This window comes from Ictalurus furcatus, chromosome 13 (assembly GCF_023375685.1).
Source record: "Ictalurus furcatus strain D&B chromosome 13, Billie_1.0, whole genome shotgun sequence".
Taxonomy (NCBI): Eukaryota; Metazoa; Chordata; class Actinopteri; order Siluriformes; family Ictaluridae; genus Ictalurus; species Ictalurus furcatus.
Genome location: NC_071267.1, coordinates 17707705 through 17727252, shown reverse-complemented (window position 1 = coordinate 17727252; position 19548 = coordinate 17707705). Strand labels below are relative to the sequence as shown.

Sequence of the window (19548 nt, the reverse complement as noted above, 5' to 3'; positions counted from 1 at the left end):
CAACCCTGATCAATGGCAATAACCTTGGGCGAGTTCTCAAGGTTAGGAGACTTTTTACTGTCTATCACATCTTTGTTTCTCTTGTGTCTTCTTCTGATACAGGTTCTCTTCCTCCCTTCTCTAGTCTGTATTACCTTCGTTTCTATCCTGTAATAAACAGGGGTTTGGTCTTACTATCACCTTTAGTATTACAAAAGTCGAATGGGAATAGAATCTAGGAGAAAATAGATTAATCGCAGATTTAGGAGTCCATAGACCGAGAATATGTGCAGTGTGCTGTGTAAAACTGTACTCCTTAATTAATGAAAGTTTCTTTAGGAATAAATACAGCAAACCTGCATCTTATTGTTTTTGTAAATGTTAAACGTGAAATTTGCATAATTTAGACCACCGATCTGTAAAATCATTTCAAGGTCTTAAATATATCCATAAATCAGTGTGTTTTTGTGGCCTTGTTTTTTTCTGTTCTCTCAGAGCTGCTCTGCCTCTTTAAAAAAACAAAAACAAAAAAAACATAGAAAAGCAGAACCCTCAGCTGTTTTTTATGTTGAATGCTATTAAACTGGAAAGACACCCATCTTCCAACAGTTGTTTGGTCGCAGCTGTATTCCATCTCAAATGTACAAAATTCAGTAAAGTATTTTATTAGCGCCTCTAGTAAAACCTTTATACTGTGGCACTTTTTTCCCCTTAATTCTATAACGTTATACTGCTCCATGCTCCTGAGCTGATTAGTCATACAATTATATAGCTTTTGCTGTACGTGTTCAGCCAAATACCCCCCAAAAAAGTACTGATTTATATTGCTTTTCCCTTTTTTTTGTCTTACCAAAACAAATCAAAGCATATTTTTAAATCGGTTACATTTCATACATTTTAAAATCCATTTAAAGTTTCTTTGTGTGAGAATGATCTCGTTACAGAGAAGCTGTGAATTCTTGATTTTATTTTATTGTGAGACGGGGAGTCTTTAAAAAACAAACCAACCAAACAAACAAAAAAGAAAACCTATCTATAAAAAATATATAACCACAGATTAAAACAGGGACATATAAAACAAGTTGTGGCCATGCTGTTAACACATTGGCACAAATAAAACATAAAAAACTTCCTCATTGACAACATTTTGGCTTTGTAAAAGAGTAGCACAGTTTTGTGGTTAAGGACGTCTGCACGTGTAGCATACAATTAAATTATCAATGTTCAGTAGCTTCCAAGTCTAGTGGGGAAAGTAACACAATGATGAGCAATGTGAGAAGAGAAATCTCCAATATTTCAAATACTGGGTGTCTGTTTTAAAAAAAAAAAAAAATCAAAGAATTGAAAATGTGAAAATAATACTCTTTCTGTTTTTAAAACACTTCGAAATGCCAGAGAGCTCTCCCTAGCTTTGTATTCATTCATTCTTCGAAATTATTCTTCATACTAAAATATATTATTGTATTAATACAAACTACAATATTGTACACTACATTGTGTAATAAATAACCATAAAGGAAAAAAAATATAAAAAAATAAGACATAAATATAAAAGGTCTCTAAAACTAAACTTATACTGATGAAGAGGGTGAGGAAATAATACTGCCATGACTGCAAACAAACATTACACAATGTTCACTGAGAAACAAACAGAACACAAATTTAATACTGACTGTTATGCAAGTAGAAAAAAAAATTAGAGGTGAAAGGTAATGGTGGGTTCATATTTAATACCTGAAGTAAAAGTGAACGCGCAGTTAATGAGATGAAGAAGTGCGTTAAACAGGGGACACAGAAACACTTCAGAGCTGGAAACGTTTTGTTCTTTGATTCCTGACCGTTTGTAAAAATTCATTTGTTCCTTTTAAGAGGCAGGAACAGTCCTTGGGTTAGGACTAGTGGTTCAGGGTCAGGGGTCACAGGTTTGCTACCACATTGGGAACATGCTGTTGAAGAAGATTGTGAAAGAAGTGCACCAGCTCTGTGCAATGGCACTTAACACATGCTTAACTTATGCTTTTGCATAAGGGAGGGTCTGGGGGTAGCGAGGGGGCAAATTAGACCCATGTAATTACTCACATTTCTTTAAAATCTCAATGTTGTTTTTCTTGTTTTTTTTTTTGGATCTAGGATTGTGTACCACCCCCAATTTTTTTCTTATGTTTAAGGTTCACAGACCACTTCCAAACAAAATAGACAGACAGATGTTGAGCTAGCGTAGACTAGCGTGACACACGGGTTAGCTTGAGAGTATTAATACTGAAAGGTAGACATTAAACAAGGCCCACAGAGGTGTTCATCCGTAAACTGGGAGAATGGTAGTGCACAGGATCTTTTTTTTTTTCCTTCATATGCAATAAAATACTGAGTTTTGTTCATTGGCAATAAAAATGTATAGAAATCTCTCCCAACTGTACAGCCTTTTTTTTAAAAGGTTTAAACAAGAGTGACAAAAAAAAATTAGTAACACTGATAAAAAGAAACCCAAGGTGTTTTAGTAATAAAACGTTATTAGCTAAAACGTGTCTAGCTTTCAGTCTGTATATGTCATTTTTTTTTCCATTAAACTTTGTATTTATACAAACCATAAACACTGAAAAATGTCCTTATGTGGGAAAAAAACACTAGTTTGTTTTATCATCAGGCACACAAGGGGTTTTATACACAGTAGTGGGATAAAATGCAACGATAGAGCTCTTGCACTCTCGCGCTCTTCCTTCCTTCCTTCTTTCACCATTTCCTGCAATCCTCTGGAAGCAGCCACATCTGCAGTCTTTGTTCAAATTAGTAAAGTTTTTGTAAAACTAAGTAGCAAAGTATAAGAGCGAGAAAAGCCCTGATGTGATTTCTCTTCATTTCACATCTCCATTTTCACTGGGTGTGGTTCCTTCATTTCCACCGTCCTCCTTCACATTTTCTCCTTCATCCTCGGCTTTTTCCTCTCCTATGTTTTCCTGCATGTCCATCGCTTCTGTGATTTCCGTCTGCTCTTCTTCATCTCCCTCATCATCCTGCATCACAACAACTTTCATCATCTCTCCATCTTCTTCTCCCTCTTCTTGACTTTTCACTGTATCCTCCTCATGTCCTCCATTCTCCCTAACCGCCTCCTCATTTCCTGTGTCCATCTCCTCCATCCTGTACTGCTCTCCGGTGTCTTCCTCATCCTCTCCTCCTTCCTCGCCGATCCTCACCACCTGAATTTCGTCCTCGTCCACCATGCTCCCCGAGCCCATCGCGTCTTCCTCCTCGCTCTCCTCGTCCTCTCTGGCACTGCTTCCTCGTTCATCCGAGTCCACCTGAGACGGGGGCGAGGCGGCGGTGCTTGCTGCTCCAGCCTGCTCTTCGTTGGGGTTCTCCTCCTCTTCGTCCCTCTGCACCAGGTTCTGGCCGTGTGCCTCCTTCTTACAGTATGAGTAGCGGTGGTTCATGTGCTGCGAGTAGGAGCCGGAGTGAGAGAAGCGCTTGCCACACTTGTCACACTGGTACGGCTTTTCTCCCGAGTGCAGACGCAGGTGCTCGATCAGGTGGTGCTTGTGTTTGAAAGCTTTGCTGCAGATCCCGCATTCATGAGGACGTTTACCTGCGAGACAGAGGGGAAATAAATGTGTGCTTTATTTCACTTCGATACAGTCAACATCGTAATTATTAGCGCGCTGCATGAACATGAGCCAAAATGAATAACACACGCCATGACACTGATATTTTCACCAGAACACTTTTTCTAGCATGCAGCCCAGATTGTTGGCCAAATATGCTAATGGTGTCCGGGGACAAAAAGTCGGAAATGCACTCCGTTTCCAGTTTGTTCTGTTTGTGCAAACTCTCCAAACAGCTTCTTAGAGAGGTGGAATCTAACTGTTCATTTTAATGCATGACAATCAAGAATCAACTCGATTCTGAAACTTCTTGAAACCTTGATGATTGGCATCTTTGTTTCTCTCTCTTGCTGTGCGTGTGGACAACGGAAGCCGTAAGAGGCTATGCATTATTATTTTTTTCCCATTTTCTCATGATCATGACATAAAATTGTTGTTTTCTTGTGATCACTGCTTTTATTGCTCCGGAGGCAGCACAAGCTTAGCGGAATCCCGCAGCATCATAGACGAACAAATTCATTTTTACTTTGATCAGGGGCTCACTCAAGCTGAAATAGCTTTGCGTCTGTCAGTGACTGACAATTTCCACATTAGTGTCTGACACTAGGAGACTGTCGGGTCTACAACTTCATTGCCGAAGACAATATAGCAACCTTGGTTCTCCACTGGGAAACCCCTCTCTCAATGTGGAGGTAAAGTCCATCTCTACAGCGGGCAGTTAGAGAAAATGAACTCGTGATCACGAGAAAACAAGAAAATAATAATAATGCAATGGTCATGGGTCAATTCCTGGCAAATGTTGCTGTTCCAGACTTTTGAATGAATTTTTATTACAATTAATTGTATTTTTACCTGCTTAGGTATGTATTACCTGACTTATTCTGGGCAGTTTCTTTTATGTTCTTTGCTTCTCTGCATAGTGACGGATGATACGGATTTTATGTGTGTTTAAACTGCAAATGAGTTTGCATTTGTTTTGAAGATTGCTTTTAGGGGTGTCAATAATTTTGCCGCATATGCTTTCTAAGAAAATTCTAAGGGAATATTTGTATGTTTGAGGAAAGGGTTCATACTCATCAAGGCTCTCATCATTTTTACAGTTAAAGGATGGCAGCCCAAATGTAACTGCATGTCGTGCAATTCTGTAATGAGTCACAATATTGAGTTATCCTGTTACTGGAACAGACTGCTATACGCATCTATTATTCCTGCTGTCTGTGGATGTGAGTACATGTGTAATTTTCAAGCATGGTTAATTGGACTTTAAATAACGACAAGTGTGTTAAATTCAGAAAACGGACATGAACAACAAATGATGTGTTGCGTATCATCACTTACTCAACTTCAGTCCTGAAAAAAATATTGGTTGTTAACTGGGACATCCCCGAGCCACCTGTTGTTTTTTTAATCATTCTTAGCTGCTATGAGTCGTGTCATTATCAGACTCGGTCTGTGTGTACAAAATGTCCATGTCCAAGAAAACATCCTACAAACAGCATCTAGACTATAAGGTCACCTAATAAAGTGGCTGGTAAATTAATGGTGTTATCCACTAATTCCTTATTTTATACATATTTCTTAGGTGGGCAGATGTTCCTTTCAAGCCCTGTTACTAATACTGTACATTTATTTTCCCCTTCAAGTACTGAGTAATTATCACACGATTAGTCCCATTACATGCAGTCACACACAGGAGATGAGAAATTGAGCATGTTACACAAGCGCTTTAAAAGGTACCATACACAGACTGGCTTATGAAGCTGCTTAGTGACACACACCTCTATATTAATCTCCTTTCCCCCCAACTTGCTCACACAGGATTAAGCACTACATGTCATTATGTATCCATGGATAATAAAACCAAACAATGAATCAAAACAGAGTGTGACAGCCCATGGGCTGGAGGTAAGGGTTATATAAACTGTGGCTTTGGAGAGAAAAGGAAAGAAAATGCACGGTGATGTCATTAGGATGTAGGCTGCTGGCTTTTGGCTCAGTTTCTGAACAGAGAGATGTGAGCAGCTCTTGACTTAACTGAAATCTTATGCTCCCAGAAAGAGAGAAAATTACTAACAGGTTCTAATGTAACACACTGGGTTCCAAGTTAAAAGGTAATGCTTTTGGCCAGCAAATGACAGTGGGAAAATTCACCACACCCTCCTGCTGTTACAGTATATTTGTAACTTGAATTGTTTGGGCAGAATATCACTTCTAAATCCACTTTTGCATTAAATCTTCTGTCTTGATAAGCAGGGGAATGAGTTGATCTCTGTGTGCATGTAGGGAAAACATACCTGTGTGTTCGTATTTATGCCGGAGCAGCGAGCTGCTCTTCTGGAAGATTTTGTCACACAGGTCACAGGCATATAAGCCATTGTCAGTCTTCTTCATCTTCTTCCTCACCGGCCCAGAGTCTGAGTCTGTTTGCTCCTCCAGCACAGAGGCTGCCTCTGAACCGGCCTCCTGTTTCTCCTCCTACACACACACACACAAACGTGTGTTGCTTTGTTTTATATAATGTGTATATTTTATTCTACAGGTATTTCCACACATCCCATGCGATAAAATCAGTGCAAATGTGAAATCTTGACTCTATACCGCTACTAGGCTCCTGGAGGCCTAAATGCCACTCTTACATTTGCATATAGTATAACTTAGGCTCCTAGTATTACTGTTAGCGTAGACAGAGATACCAAGCTGGCCAGTGATGATAGCTACAATGGCACAAAAAGCCATTATAAAACAATATTAACACTGTCAGGTAATGTAACATAATACCTCATTCTAGATTAGTTTTTTAAACTTAAACTTTATTTATTTGATGCCTTCTGCATATTGTGTAAGTAGAAAAAAAGTTACACTTTAGATGGAAAAAAGCACAATTTTTTGTCATCAAAGTCTAAACAAATGAGGTTTTCTTTAGCTGAACAAAAAAAAGTTCCACTGAATAACAAATGTGACAACTAATTCTAGAGATCAGGAAGACTGCATCAAATAGTAGAGATAATCTAGATCATCATATGCTGCTGAGTATAGAAAGCTTGTAAACACTAAAGTGCTTTTAATTCTGTTATTTTCAATTAGGACACAATATTTCACGTCCATGTTTTCTCTGGTTTCAGGTCTCACCTTAACACCGTTGACATGCAGTATGGCCTTCTGTGGTGTGTCACCCCCTGCTGGGCTGGAGGCTGTAGTGGTGTAGGTGTAGGCTAGCTGTGGGATTAAAATGGTCTGTTTAGTGGTGGTGAGGGTACGCAGACACTGCCCAGGGCCTTGCTTGGTGATAGCCACCAGGGTGGGCAGTTGAGTGGTCACAATGTTCAGGGGATTGGCACTTGTTTGGCTGGCATAGATGGCAGTGCTGGTGCTTGCATTGCTGAGCACTTCCTTCTTTGTGCAAACCAAGTTTAGAGGCTCGTCCTGAGCTGAGTAAACAGAGTGAGCGCTGGTTGTATTTGCTGCTGCTACAGATTTTGGGAGAGACAAATCAAGAGGTCCCTCTCCTTCCTCTGCTGTCTGGGCTGGCACAGGCCCATCTGCAGATAGATTTAGTGGTAAAGGGGATGTGGGGCCATTTTCTGCTCCACTTATACCAGCTGTAGTGCCCTCTGCTGGGCTACGAAGCTCCATCTCCTCTTCCTCCTCTTGGTTCCTTTTGCTGTCCTGCTCTGACACCGACTTGGGGGTTTCCTCCGGAGTGCCATTAATGTCTATCCCATTAGACTGTTCTTTCTGGGGTGTGGCTGTGGAGATCTCCATTGGAATCTGCCCATTCTGCATCTTCTCAAACCACTTCCTGACAATATCAGTAGGGAGATTGACTGACTCTGATATCTTTGCCAGCGCTTCCTTGGTGGGTTCTGCGTTTAAGGCAAAGTAAGCCTTAAGCAAGGACATAAGGTTCTTCAGTGGGGGCTGCCCAGGACACAGTCCATCAGCATCTTCAGACTTCTCCTCCAAGTGTGTTCCATTAACCTCCTGTTCCTCCTTGACACAGTGTTTGTCTGTTGTGTGATTGTAGAGTTTGCCCTTCTCTTGCTGCCACTCTTCATCCACAGTGATGGTGGTTTTATCCCTGGTTGTCTTGCTTTTAACCGTCAGGTCCTCAGGTAGTCGTTCAGCCTTGCAGGAGTCTGTATTCTGGCCCACCGGCTCTTTCTTCAAGTTCTGCAGAGCTGCCTGAGCCTGCGAGGGGTCAAGGCTGTAGTTGATTATGATCTTGGTGGTACCATCCTGGTCAACAATGGGAAGACTGATGGCTTGGATGACTTGCTGAGGAGCCTGTGCAATAGCCACTCTGCCAGTGTTTGCAGGCTGGCCTTTGGCCTGGGCATTCTCCAACACCTGCCTGATCACATTCCCATCCACTGCCACCTTCAGCATGTTCTGCAAGTCCCCTAGATTAATGCTGATTGGGGAGACCAGTCCTACAGTGGGGAGGACCACAGCCTGCACTGCTCCCTGTAGGGGTGCTGCTGCCCCTCCTTGGAAAACCCCATTTACTCCTCCAGGGGCAGCTGGGGCAACTACCACAGGCTTGTACTCATAGTCCAATGGCTCAGACTTAATCTGTGTGATAGGGAGCTGCTCCTGCAGGGGTTTACTATGGTCCAGTTTGTCCCGGATCTGAGTCCGGGCAGTGGCAGGGGAGGAGGGCAGGGATGGTGAAGGACACTGAGGGGTTTTGGTGCCTCCTGTGGTTGGCAAGGGTCGAGGTCGGCCATTGACGGAAATGAGGCCAATGCATTTCTTGCTGCTGATATGGGAACTGTAGGAGCCGGAGTGAGAGAAACGCTTTTTACAGTTGGGGCACTCGTATGGCTTCTCTCCTGTATGAAACAAACAGAAAAATGCTCTTAGACTTTTGCATACCTAATAATGTTTACATATCTGATGTTACAAAAAACTACATATAAGATCTTTACCTATAATCTGTACACTTTAATTCATGCTAGCATGGTTCTATTTTATACTTAGCTAGAACTATCCCATTCATTAGTTAAATTAAATAGAAGGCTGGAAAAATATCTTCATAACAAATACAAGCACTGAATTGTAAATAAAATTAAGTAAAGGAGACAGTCCAAAAAGCCCAGATGTTCCAGATGAAATCGATTGCTGCACAATTAGTTTCCTTTAACTGCACAATTAACAGCCAGTATAAACACAAGCATGTTTCCTATTTCAGAAGGCTAGCCAGAAACTACATATGCAGAACTTTGGCGGCGCACACTAATGCTGAATTTCCTTATTAACTAACACAAATACACAGACAGACATGCAATGCCAGAAAAACGTTAGTGTGCTCACCACTGTGGATACGCAGGTGTTCTTTCAGGTGGTGTTTGTACTTGAAAGCTTTGCCACATTCAGTGCACTTAAACTTACGGTTTCCTCCACCCCCTGTTTGGGTTACATGCCGCTATAAAGAGACCGAAAATGTGCGTTATACTGCTGTATTTCCATAGGTGTAAATGTTCATAAAATATCAAATGCATTTTAATTTATTTAACATTTTAAGAAATTCATGCCACATGAATTTAAAGAAACCCTCATACAGTGAACTTAGGATATTGCAATACTTTACCTTTAAAAGAATCTACTCTCTCAAAGAGGCTATACATTTCCAAAAAAGCATGTATTCTGTTATGTATGATGAATTAAGGATTGAAGATTAAAAGCAGTACCTGGTCTCTGCCTGCTTTGTGTGCGCTCATGTGTCGGTCGAGCTGTGTACGGTGGGAGAAAGTGTAGCTGCAAAGCGAGCAGCTGAAGTTGTCCTCGCTCTTCTCGTGTCTATACTTTATGTGCTCCTTCAGCGACGTGTAGCGCTTGTAGCCGCGGGAACAGTAGGGACAGGTGAGGAGCTGAGAAAACGCATCTGGTGTGCCTGAGAGAGAGAGAGAGAGAGAGAGAGAGAGAGAGAGAGAGAGAGAGAGAGGCGCAGAACAAGAGGGGTAAGTGCAAGGACAATGATATGAGTACAAGGACATGTTGCTGTGTGTTTGAGTCTCTCACATAAACACACACAGAGTAACACAAACCGTGTGCTCTGTAAATGAGATGTGCTTTGGAGAGAGACACGAATGAAAATTAACAACTGATTACAGAAAGCCACAGAAACACAACACAACATTTACTATAGTATAGAAAATGTGTATAATGTTAATGAATATACAAATGAGGCTTTGAATAACTGCATCACCTTGCTGACCCATGAAAAGGCACAACTGCATGTGTGAGAGTGTATGAGAGTGTACGTGTGAGAGTGCATGTGTACGCGTGTGTGTTATTGTGTTGCTTGTGAAGAGCGTGAGCTGAAGTAGAGCAGTATGTGAACTTCAATCGTACACTGTAATAGAGAGAGGCCTTTGATGTACACGGAGTGACAGCTACAGCACAACTCAACAACTCTCTGTCTCTCTCCATCCCAAGATCTTCAGCACAAAGAAAGAGAGGAGCTGAGGAGAAATGAGGAGAAACAAAGGAAGAGGAACGGTCGCTTGGTAATCACACAAAGCAAAGAGGTGAGCTATTGCCTGAGAATTAGCTGGGGAGGAAAGCACTCTTTTGAAAGGGGTAAAGAAGACTAAATGAAGACATTAGACTTGAATAATATGAAATATTATATTAATTAAATAGTCTTCTGGTGAGAAGCAATTTACACATTAATATAGATCAAATTAGACATTTATTAACTCGGCTTCATATTCATCATGTCTGGATGACTTTAACTTGACACTAACTGTTAAATTATTTGCCAATTTGCCATAGTTATGCATTGCTATAGAGTGCCTGCAAGTATTTGAACTGCCTAATAATCACCTCAATCTGCATTAATCGTCTGAATTATTCATAGGTCAAACTGTGAATAAGAATTGAGGTGCACCTGCCGAAGGTTGCTGTCTACCTCTATCCAAACGTCCCACAGGTAACATATTACCTGTTAACAGGTAACATATTAAACTCCTGTAGTCAGGTGAATCGCTCCCACACACAGACATGAGAAACTCTCTCAGGTATGAAAGATTTGCTCAGGTGCTGCATTTCCCCACTTTCTGTTCAAACAGGTTTAGTGGAAATTTCAGTGTCATCAAAGGCAAGCTATGTGTTTTGAGGTGTGTACCTGGGTGAGAAATTTGTGCTTCACTGTGACTCTGAATTCAAAATAGACTGTGTGTTTGGGCATGTGTACATACAGTCCCCAACGAAACTATTGGAATGGCAAGGCCAATTCATTTGTTCTTTGCTATAGATTGAAGATTTGAGATCAAAAGATGAATATGAGAAGAGAGTTTAGAATTTCAGATTTTATTTCCTGGTATTTATATATAGATGTGTTCAACGACATAGAACATAGCACATTTTGTATCAGACTACCCAATTTGTAGGTGAGCAAAAATATTGGAACGTGCGACTGACAGGTGTTTCTTGATACCCAGGTGTGCCCTGTTAGATTGATTTGTTTAAACAATAAATAGCTCTGAACATCTAATCTTGGTTTTAGCCTTCGGTTTCACCTGTAAAGACTGCATTTGTTGTTAAAAAGATAAGCCAATATGAAGGTCAGAGAGCAAGAAAAGGGAGAAAAGCAAGCCATTTTGAAGCTGAGAAAAGAGGGGAAAATCATGGCATTGCACAAACATTGGGCATAGCCAATACAATAATTTGGAATGTCCTGAAAAAGAAAGAGACCATTGGTGTACTGAGCAACAGACACGGAATGGGACGGCCAAGGAAAACTACAGCAGGTGATGACAGATACATTGTGAGCGCTGTGAAGAAAAACCCCAAAACAACAGTCAGTGACATCACCAACAACCTCCACAGGGCAGGGGTGAAGGTATCACAGTCCACTGTTGGAAGAAGACTTTGAGAGCAGAAATATAGAGGCCATAAAACAAGATGTAAACCACTCATCAGCAGTAAGAATCGGAAAGGCAGATTGGAATTCACACAGAAATACAGTTATAATCCACAAAAGTTCTGGAACCAAGATTAATCTCTACCAAAGTGTGGAGATAGAATGGGTCTGCTCATGATCCCAAACATATGAGCTCATCTGTGAAACATGATGGAGGTAGCGTCATGGCTTGGGCTTGCATGGCTGCTTCTGGAACGGGTTCACTAATATTTATTGATGATGTAACGCATGATTGTAGCAGCAGAATTAATTCAAGAGTTTACAGGCACATTTTGTCTGCCAATTTACAGAGAAATGCATCCAGGTTAATCAGGAGGAACTTCATCATGCAGCAAGACAATGACCCAAAACACACTGCCAAGACAACAAAGAACTTCATCATGGGGGGAAAGTGGAAGGTTTTAGACTGGCCAAGTCAATCATCAGACCTTAACCCAACTGTGCATGCATTTCACCTCCTGAAGAGGAGACTGAAGGGAGAAACTCCCCAAACTCAGGTCCTGAGTTCAAATCCCAACACTGCCAAGCAAACTGCCACTGCTTGGCCCCTGAGCAAGGCCCGTAACCTTCAACTGCAGTTCAGCTGTGTTAAAAAATATATATAAAAAATAATAATAAAACAAGAGAAATCTGTAAGTTGCACTGGATAATGGTGTCTGCCAAATGCCATAAATGCAAATGTAAGAGGCTGCAGTAAAAGCCTGGAAAAGCAACACAAAAGAAGAAACCAACAATTTTGTGCCAATGAGTCACAGTCTTGATGGAGTTTTTGCAAGCAAGAGATATGCAACCAAATATTAAGTGTTATTTACTTTAATTTACTTCAATACTTATCTGTTCCTATACCTTTGCTCACCTAAAAATTGGGTGATCTGACACATAAGGTTCTATGTTTTATGTTGTTTAACACATCTAGATGTAAATACCAGAAAATAAAAAGCTGAAATCCTAAACTCTCGTCTAATATCCATCTTTTAATCTCAAACCCAAATGTCTTTGGCATACAGTACAAACAAATGAATTGGCCTTGCCTTTCCAGTAGTTTTGGAGGGGATTGTATCTTGGTGGGGACCAAATGTCCCTACAAGGATAGAAATATTTGACAGTTTTGACCTTATAGGGAGATTTGGCTGGTCACAAAAACTGCAGTTTTTATTTCCTTTTAGTTACTGAAATTAAGGTTTAGGTTAGGTTCAGGTGTAGCATAGCATTAATTAGCCATATTAATAATTATGTTAATGGAAGGTCCTCACAAGGTGTGTGTGTGTGTGCGTCTGTGTGTGCCTGTGTACCATTCTCATCATGGCCGCTGGTCTCCGGTGTTCCTTGGCGTGGTTCATCTTCTGGTGCCTCTGGGAAGATGACGGCAGTGTCTCCCTGCTGAAGCATTTCCTCAACAAGAGCATCCCTACTCCTCTCATCCTCCTCTGAGACACATTCCTCTTTCACTACAAAACACACACATACACACAATTACTCTTGTTCATTCTTGGCCATTAAAGCCATGCCCATATCTCCCTGCAGTTCTTGCCTGTTGTCCTGCAGAAGCTAACCAGGGTTGAGCCTGGCCAGTAGATGGATGGGAGACCTCCTGGGGAAAACCCCCCAGTATAGTGACAGGGACACGATACTGTAAAAACAGCACCGTCTTTCGGATGAAATGTTAAACCGAGGTCCTGAATCTCTGTGGTCATTAAAAATCCTAGGACACTTCTCACAAAGAGTAGGGGTATAACCCCAGTGTCCTGGCAAAATTCCTCCATTGGCCCCCTAATAATCTCTATCCTGGAATTGGCTACATCTCTCTCCTTTCCTCCCCATCAGTAGCTGGTGTGTGGTGGGGGTTCTGGCACACTATGGCTGCCGTCGCATCATCCAGACGAATGCTATACACTGGTGGTGGTTGAGGAGATTTCCCCCATACAATGTAAAGCGCTTTGAGTGTCTAGAAAAGCACCATATAAATGTAAGGAATTATTATTAAAGGTGCAGTTTGTAATGTTTAGAAATGTTTCTAGAACTATACTAATCCTATAGCTTTATAGACAGTTTACTCCATTGCAGTGAAGTGGATCTGCTGTATTTATTTTTTATTCATTTACTGACCCTGAAAATTTGATTTTGCAGGATGTTTCCGTTAACAATAAAACAAAACATGACATATGAAAGCTGGTGTTAGGCTTTTGACGGTCCACAAAGCTCATTTGGAACCATCTCAATACCTGTAAATCATGGTATAATAATACCAAATCTAACATACTTGGTTTATTTCCAGTACTAATCTAACCCACCTGATTCAGCTAATCAGTGTCTCGTAGAGCGGCTGAACATTAGAGCCAGGTGTGTTCGATTAGTATGTAAACTGAACTCTGCATGACCATTACATCTCCATGAATATGTAATGGGTACTCAGCTGAATCTGATGATGGATGCAAGGTCTGCCTACATCAGTCATGAAACTCCCCACCACTCACCCAGATCCACCTGACTATGCTAATTAGCTTTCCTTCCTTGTTGGGGAGGAGATATCATTAGAGAAGTCAGGCTGCATTGTGCTGGGATGAAAATACTTTCAGATACCTGGCTGTCCGTGGTGCTCTTTATGTCTCAGAGAGCAAGAATGACATGAATGCTGTCACTTTGACTCACTGCATGAATTCATACATCAGCCTCTGCAGCATCAGTTTGAGTTTCCAGTTTTGCAATGTGGTGCTAATGATTAATCCAATCTAAATATTGGATTATACTTGCTTTTAACTACATGCACGTGTATACACAATGGCTGTCACATGTATCTTGCAGTCGTGGAATGCTACCTGTCCATGTCCGTGTCGTGCAATACCAACATGAACAGTGGGGGCACTTTAATATGATTGGACATCATGTCGGGACCAAACTGAGATTTCATTTAATGGCCTAACATACCATTTACATTGATGATGCTGCAACTATTTCTGCCATCTATGCAAGATAAACAATAGTAGCCTTCTCCACTGTTGCCATGTTCATCGGAAGAGGTAGTTAAAGAAGAAGGGATGTTTCGGCCCTACAGTGCCTCCTAGTGGATATAGCTTTGAATCCTCCAGATACACATAAGGTATGCAGACAACTATGTGAACAATGCTGCTCATTAATGAAATTGAAGTATATTTGCAGCTTCTTCAATCTGCCATTGAAGGGGGGAAAAAAGCAATCTAGCCACCAATTATGTATACTCTAATACTAGTGTTGGGTTTTCACTTAGTTCCTCTAATAAAACTCAAATGCACATCATTAGTTTTCTAGAGAATGCTTAAACTGCAAGAGCCAAGGTGACATCACCTGATTTCCTCAACAAGCTCTCTTTCCTTATCAGCCAACACTGTAGTCCTCGAGTGACGGATTGATATCAATCATTTATACTGGTGATGCAGGGTTTTTTTTTACTGGACAAAGCTAAATGTGCATTAAAGCCATAATCCGGGAGATGTCTCAGAGTCAGATATAATACAACAAAGTGTGAGATGCTGATGAATTACACATGAATGCTGTTTATCAGAGAGCGAGAGAGAAAAGAAAAGCAAAATGTGCGTGTAGGTTTTCAACACATAATTAGAAGATCAACGTCATAATTATAAAATCAAAGTCACACAGGCAAGAGACACTTAGCCCGCTTATAAAACAAACAAAACAAATTAGTCCTGAATAGCTAACGCAATCTCTCGATTTCCCAATATCCCTTAATGCACAAACTGTGCTCAACCTCCTGTAAAATGAACTGCTTAATTGGAGCACTGTGCTCTACTTCTTTATCGCTCACTAACGAGAGAGAATGAAGAAATGAAAGCTTTGGGAAAAAGCAAGCCCGGAGGCTACATATGTGTATCTCTGCCTGAGCTCTGCACTTTCTCATGCGTGCACATTCGAAATGAGTCCGCAATGTCAGCAATTACAACTAATGGCATTCGCTCGCAACTCAAAACAACATTTGGAACACCTGAGGACAATTGTGCATTTGGGCGTCAGAACGATTTAAAGAGATGTATGTATGTGGGCGGTTGGGGTGAGCCAAATAAACACCATCTCTGCTTCCTACTTCACTGTCGGCACCAGTGACTCTGTGTTAGACGGGTGATGTACAATGGCAGTGTGCATTTGTCCAACACGCAAGATTTTTTGCAGGGTCTTTATCAGGGAGAATAAAGAAATGGTGCTGTAAGACGGGCAAATGCTTATAGTGTGAAAAGGTAATTTATAGATAACATAAAGCACAGATTTCCCATGCACAAAGCTATACATGAATAGCCTGAAGAAGATGAGAGAAACAGCAATTGGGCCATTTTTAGAAATCCCATTTCCTTATCAGATGCTTAGGAGGTGAAATGATCACCCGTAAGGTAGTCATCTCACTGCCTGCATGAGACAGATAGTTTTCCACTATGAACTTTACGGTTTTTAAGATTGCGGTTTTTGTTGTTCTGCTCTGGTTCTTTATGACTTGTTCTACAGTGACAGGCCACCATCTTGTACGAGTGCAACACCCTAAACAAATGGCCATGAATGTACAACATAACAGCCCTTGGGGTGCATTGTAAAACCCAGCAACGTGTGTACGGCTGTTTGATGCAGTGTTGTTTATACAAAGGGAGCACAATGGTGCAGTCGTCAGAGTGACACTTATTGAAAAAGTGCAGACAAACAGTGCAGGCTGCATTCAAAAGGAAATTCAACGAAAATTTTTTTTTAAATATATATATATATATAATAAAACATTTTATTTGACTGGAGCAACAGTAAAATGTGCCTTCAAGTGTGGGGAGTAGAGATTATTGATCTTTTGTGCTAATTTGTGAAACTTTTGCATTCTGTCCAGATACATCTTTCATGTTATAATACAGTCATGTGAAAAAATAAGTACACCCCAATGATCTTGTTATTTTTCTGTTTGTTTGTTTTACATATTTGGACAAGCAAACATTAGATCCTCTTTGAAACAGTGCCTATTAATAAAGTTGATACACTCTATAAAATTTACATTTTGTTTTAATTTTAACAATGTAAATTAACAAAAAACAGATTAGTCACATGGATAAAGTAAGTACACCCCTACATTTATCACACCTTCAAATCCATAAAATTAAAATCCGATGTTGAAGATTGGGTGCCAGTGCTTAGAACCTGCTTAGTCTTATTTATACCCCTCTCATATCTAGTGTTTGGTTTCCCTTTGCTATTGAGGTGTGTGGTGCCATCATGCCAAGATCTAAAGAGTTCTGTAAGGCTTTCAGAAAAAGGTTGTGGATGCCTATGAGTCTAGCAAGGGATTTAAAAAGATCTCCAAATATAGTTGATATACATCACTCCACTGTAAGTAAAATCATCTACAAGTGGTGCAGATTTCAAACGACTGCTATTGATATTACTGTTGAATAAATGATTGAAAACAGCAGGTCACTTAGTCAGTTGAATACATATTTTAGATGAAAAATTATTTAATGGTTTAAGCAAGTCACAAACATATCACATAATGCCTTAAAACTTATGGTTTAAGTGGTTCTTGAATAATTCAATCATAATAGACTACTATATAATAAGTCACTACTGGAATTATACTGTACAAATGACTTTTAATTCCGTCTTTAGTTTACGTCAACTAGCATTATGGGATGATTGACTGACATTGACATTCTTGACTGGCTAGATTGTTGCTCCATTTATATTCAAAGGTCAGGGTTTAATAAATATCACAACCAGAAAAAAAAAAATTGACCCGGATTTAAATGATCATGATGCTGATTATTGAACCAACACTAGTATTTACTGGTGTTTCCTGAAATTCTGCTTAGCTATAAACTTTCTTTTTGGTACTTTACTAGTTTAATCTCCAGAACTATAGCGAAGACAGGAGGTAAAACACCACAGGTGTTGGCCTGCCCTGTATACCTGTATACGCTTGTGTTTAAATCACGTATTCCCATGAACTTCTCAAACTCAACTAGTCCATTTATTCAAATACAAGACCACGAGCGACCGATCCCAGAGCTAAAGAAAGACCTGGCCACCTTGAACAAAAAGAGAAAACATGAACAGAGCTTACAGCATATGGTTAGTGTAATGTGGTTTGAAGGCTGCAGTTGTACACAAGTCCACTTCCTCTCCTGCTTATACACACCCAGGTGAAGGTAAAAGATCAGAAAGCACATGAGTGGATTATTTCATATAATGCAAAGATGAGTATGAGTCAGCGTACCACTTTGATGTAAAGTCATTCTACGGAAAGTACGGAGGGTTTTTTTTTAAGCACTGGATGTATAGAGTTTATGTTGCAGAATTTTTGCATGGGGCTTTTTGTTGTTGGTATTTTACTCAGAATATAACAGAACTAAGTGTGCCAGGTATAATCTAAGCATCCATTTTGATTGTTTCAGAAATAGAAAGCCTTTAATAAGACTTAACCTCAAATACTACACTACCAATAAATCTTCATCCTGAACTGAGGATTTATTTTCTTTAAAAACTGTAATGATGAACAATGATAACTTTATCTCTGGGAAACTACATTTCCCAGAAATAATAGCCTTCATATTGTGTCAGGATCCTACTGGAAGTTCCCCATGACTCACCTGCTTGCATTTCTTACTGTACACTGTGTCAAGACACTAATCATATTAAAGGTCTTCCCTGCTGTACTAACTGAGCCTAATATACTGTCCATTCCACAAAGGGTTTTCAAGAATAACACACACACATCATCTTTAAACTGAGATTATAATAGTCCATTACTACAGAGTATCTATAAAGAAATGAACAAGCAAATCCTCCTGTTAAAGAGAAATGTTATTTCATTACATTGTCAAGCACATGAAATTGAACACATTAATGTTGAGTTAATGATGCCACTTCAGAGTTAATGATGTCACTTCAGAGTTAAAGTCCATTGTGTTGCCTGCCATGTCTTCCCAAAGATAGTGTTGGTGGTTTCTCCACACAGCTGCAAATGCAATTAGCTAGTTAACTGTGCTGGGTAAAATGGACTTGTTAACGTGAACACACCTGGTTTGAATTAGACAGTTTATGCTATAATAGGCTGCTCAGTTCTGTGTGCTGTTGTGTGGAGCGCTGTTGTGCTGTATTTCCATGTATGTCTGTAGAGAAACAAAGATGACGCACATCCAAAAAAAAAAAAAACTAAAAAGAAATGTATTCAATCAGATTGTAGGCATTTAGGGTGTTTTATGTGTGTAGTAGGCAAGGAAAATCTTTTACATAGTGAAGTATGTATTGAAAACTACAGGTTTTCTTGAACTGAAGTATGTATTCTTTGGCAAATATCTTATCTAGAATGATATTCTAACATTTTAAAATCTGGCCAAATCACAGAAAGTGAAAAAGGAGAAAATTACACTTAATGATTTGATTATGCTCACTTTCATTAAGCATTTTATCCTGGTTAGGGTCATGGTGGATCCTGAGCCTATGCCAGGAACACTGGGCATGAGACAAGAATATGCCCTGAAAGGGACACCAGTCCATCACATGGCAAATTAATTCCAATTTCACTTAAATAGGCCAGCACAATGATTCACCAAATGCACCTGATTTCATTTGCATTTAATTTTACATGTAATAAATAAAATATAAAAATTATAAATTTGTTTATACAATGTTTATCTTTAAACCCACCTTTATTCATAGCCTACAGTCATTTTTCCAGCCATGCGTGTTAATCTGCATCCTTGTCTATCTAACAAGTTCAGAAAGTTAAACATTTACTCCTGGTGAAATATGTTTATGTTTTCTATATCACACAGATCTGCTTTTTTTAAAATATGTTTTTCTTTCCCTGAGCCGTGAGTCCTCACTTATCAATGATACGCACAGGTATTTTCATTGTACGTAAAGTGTGTATATGAACAACATAAAATGTGGGCTTTATTAAAATGATGTGTGTATATTTACACACAGCTTGTGTTTGCAAAGCACACAACAGTGGAAAATAAACCTTGATTGAAATGTGTTACCTGAAGGGGACTTGTTTGATCATTGGTTTGGACTGTTAATAAT

At 39.9% G+C, this 19548-nt stretch overlaps 1 protein-coding gene across 1 annotated transcript in view; it reads right to left on the bottom strand.

Moving 5' to 3' along the window:
- Positions 1-931: 931 nt before the first annotated feature.
- Positions 932-19548, bottom strand: part of zeb1b (zinc finger E-box binding homeobox 1b) — a 67278-nt gene continuing 48661 nt past the window's right edge. Inside the window, exons 3-8 of the mRNA XM_053639965.1 lie at positions 12798-12953; positions 9269-9471; positions 8892-9003; positions 6708-8410; positions 5873-6053; positions 932-3562 (exon numbers count right to left, since the gene is read on the bottom strand). Of these exons, the coding sequence (XP_053495940.1) occupies positions 2832-3562; positions 5873-6053; positions 6708-8410; positions 8892-9003; positions 9269-9471; positions 12798-12953 (3086 nt within the window). The 3' untranslated portion in view covers positions 932-2831. The remainder of the gene's footprint in view (positions 3563-5872; positions 6054-6707; positions 8411-8891; positions 9004-9268; positions 9472-12797; positions 12954-19548) is intronic.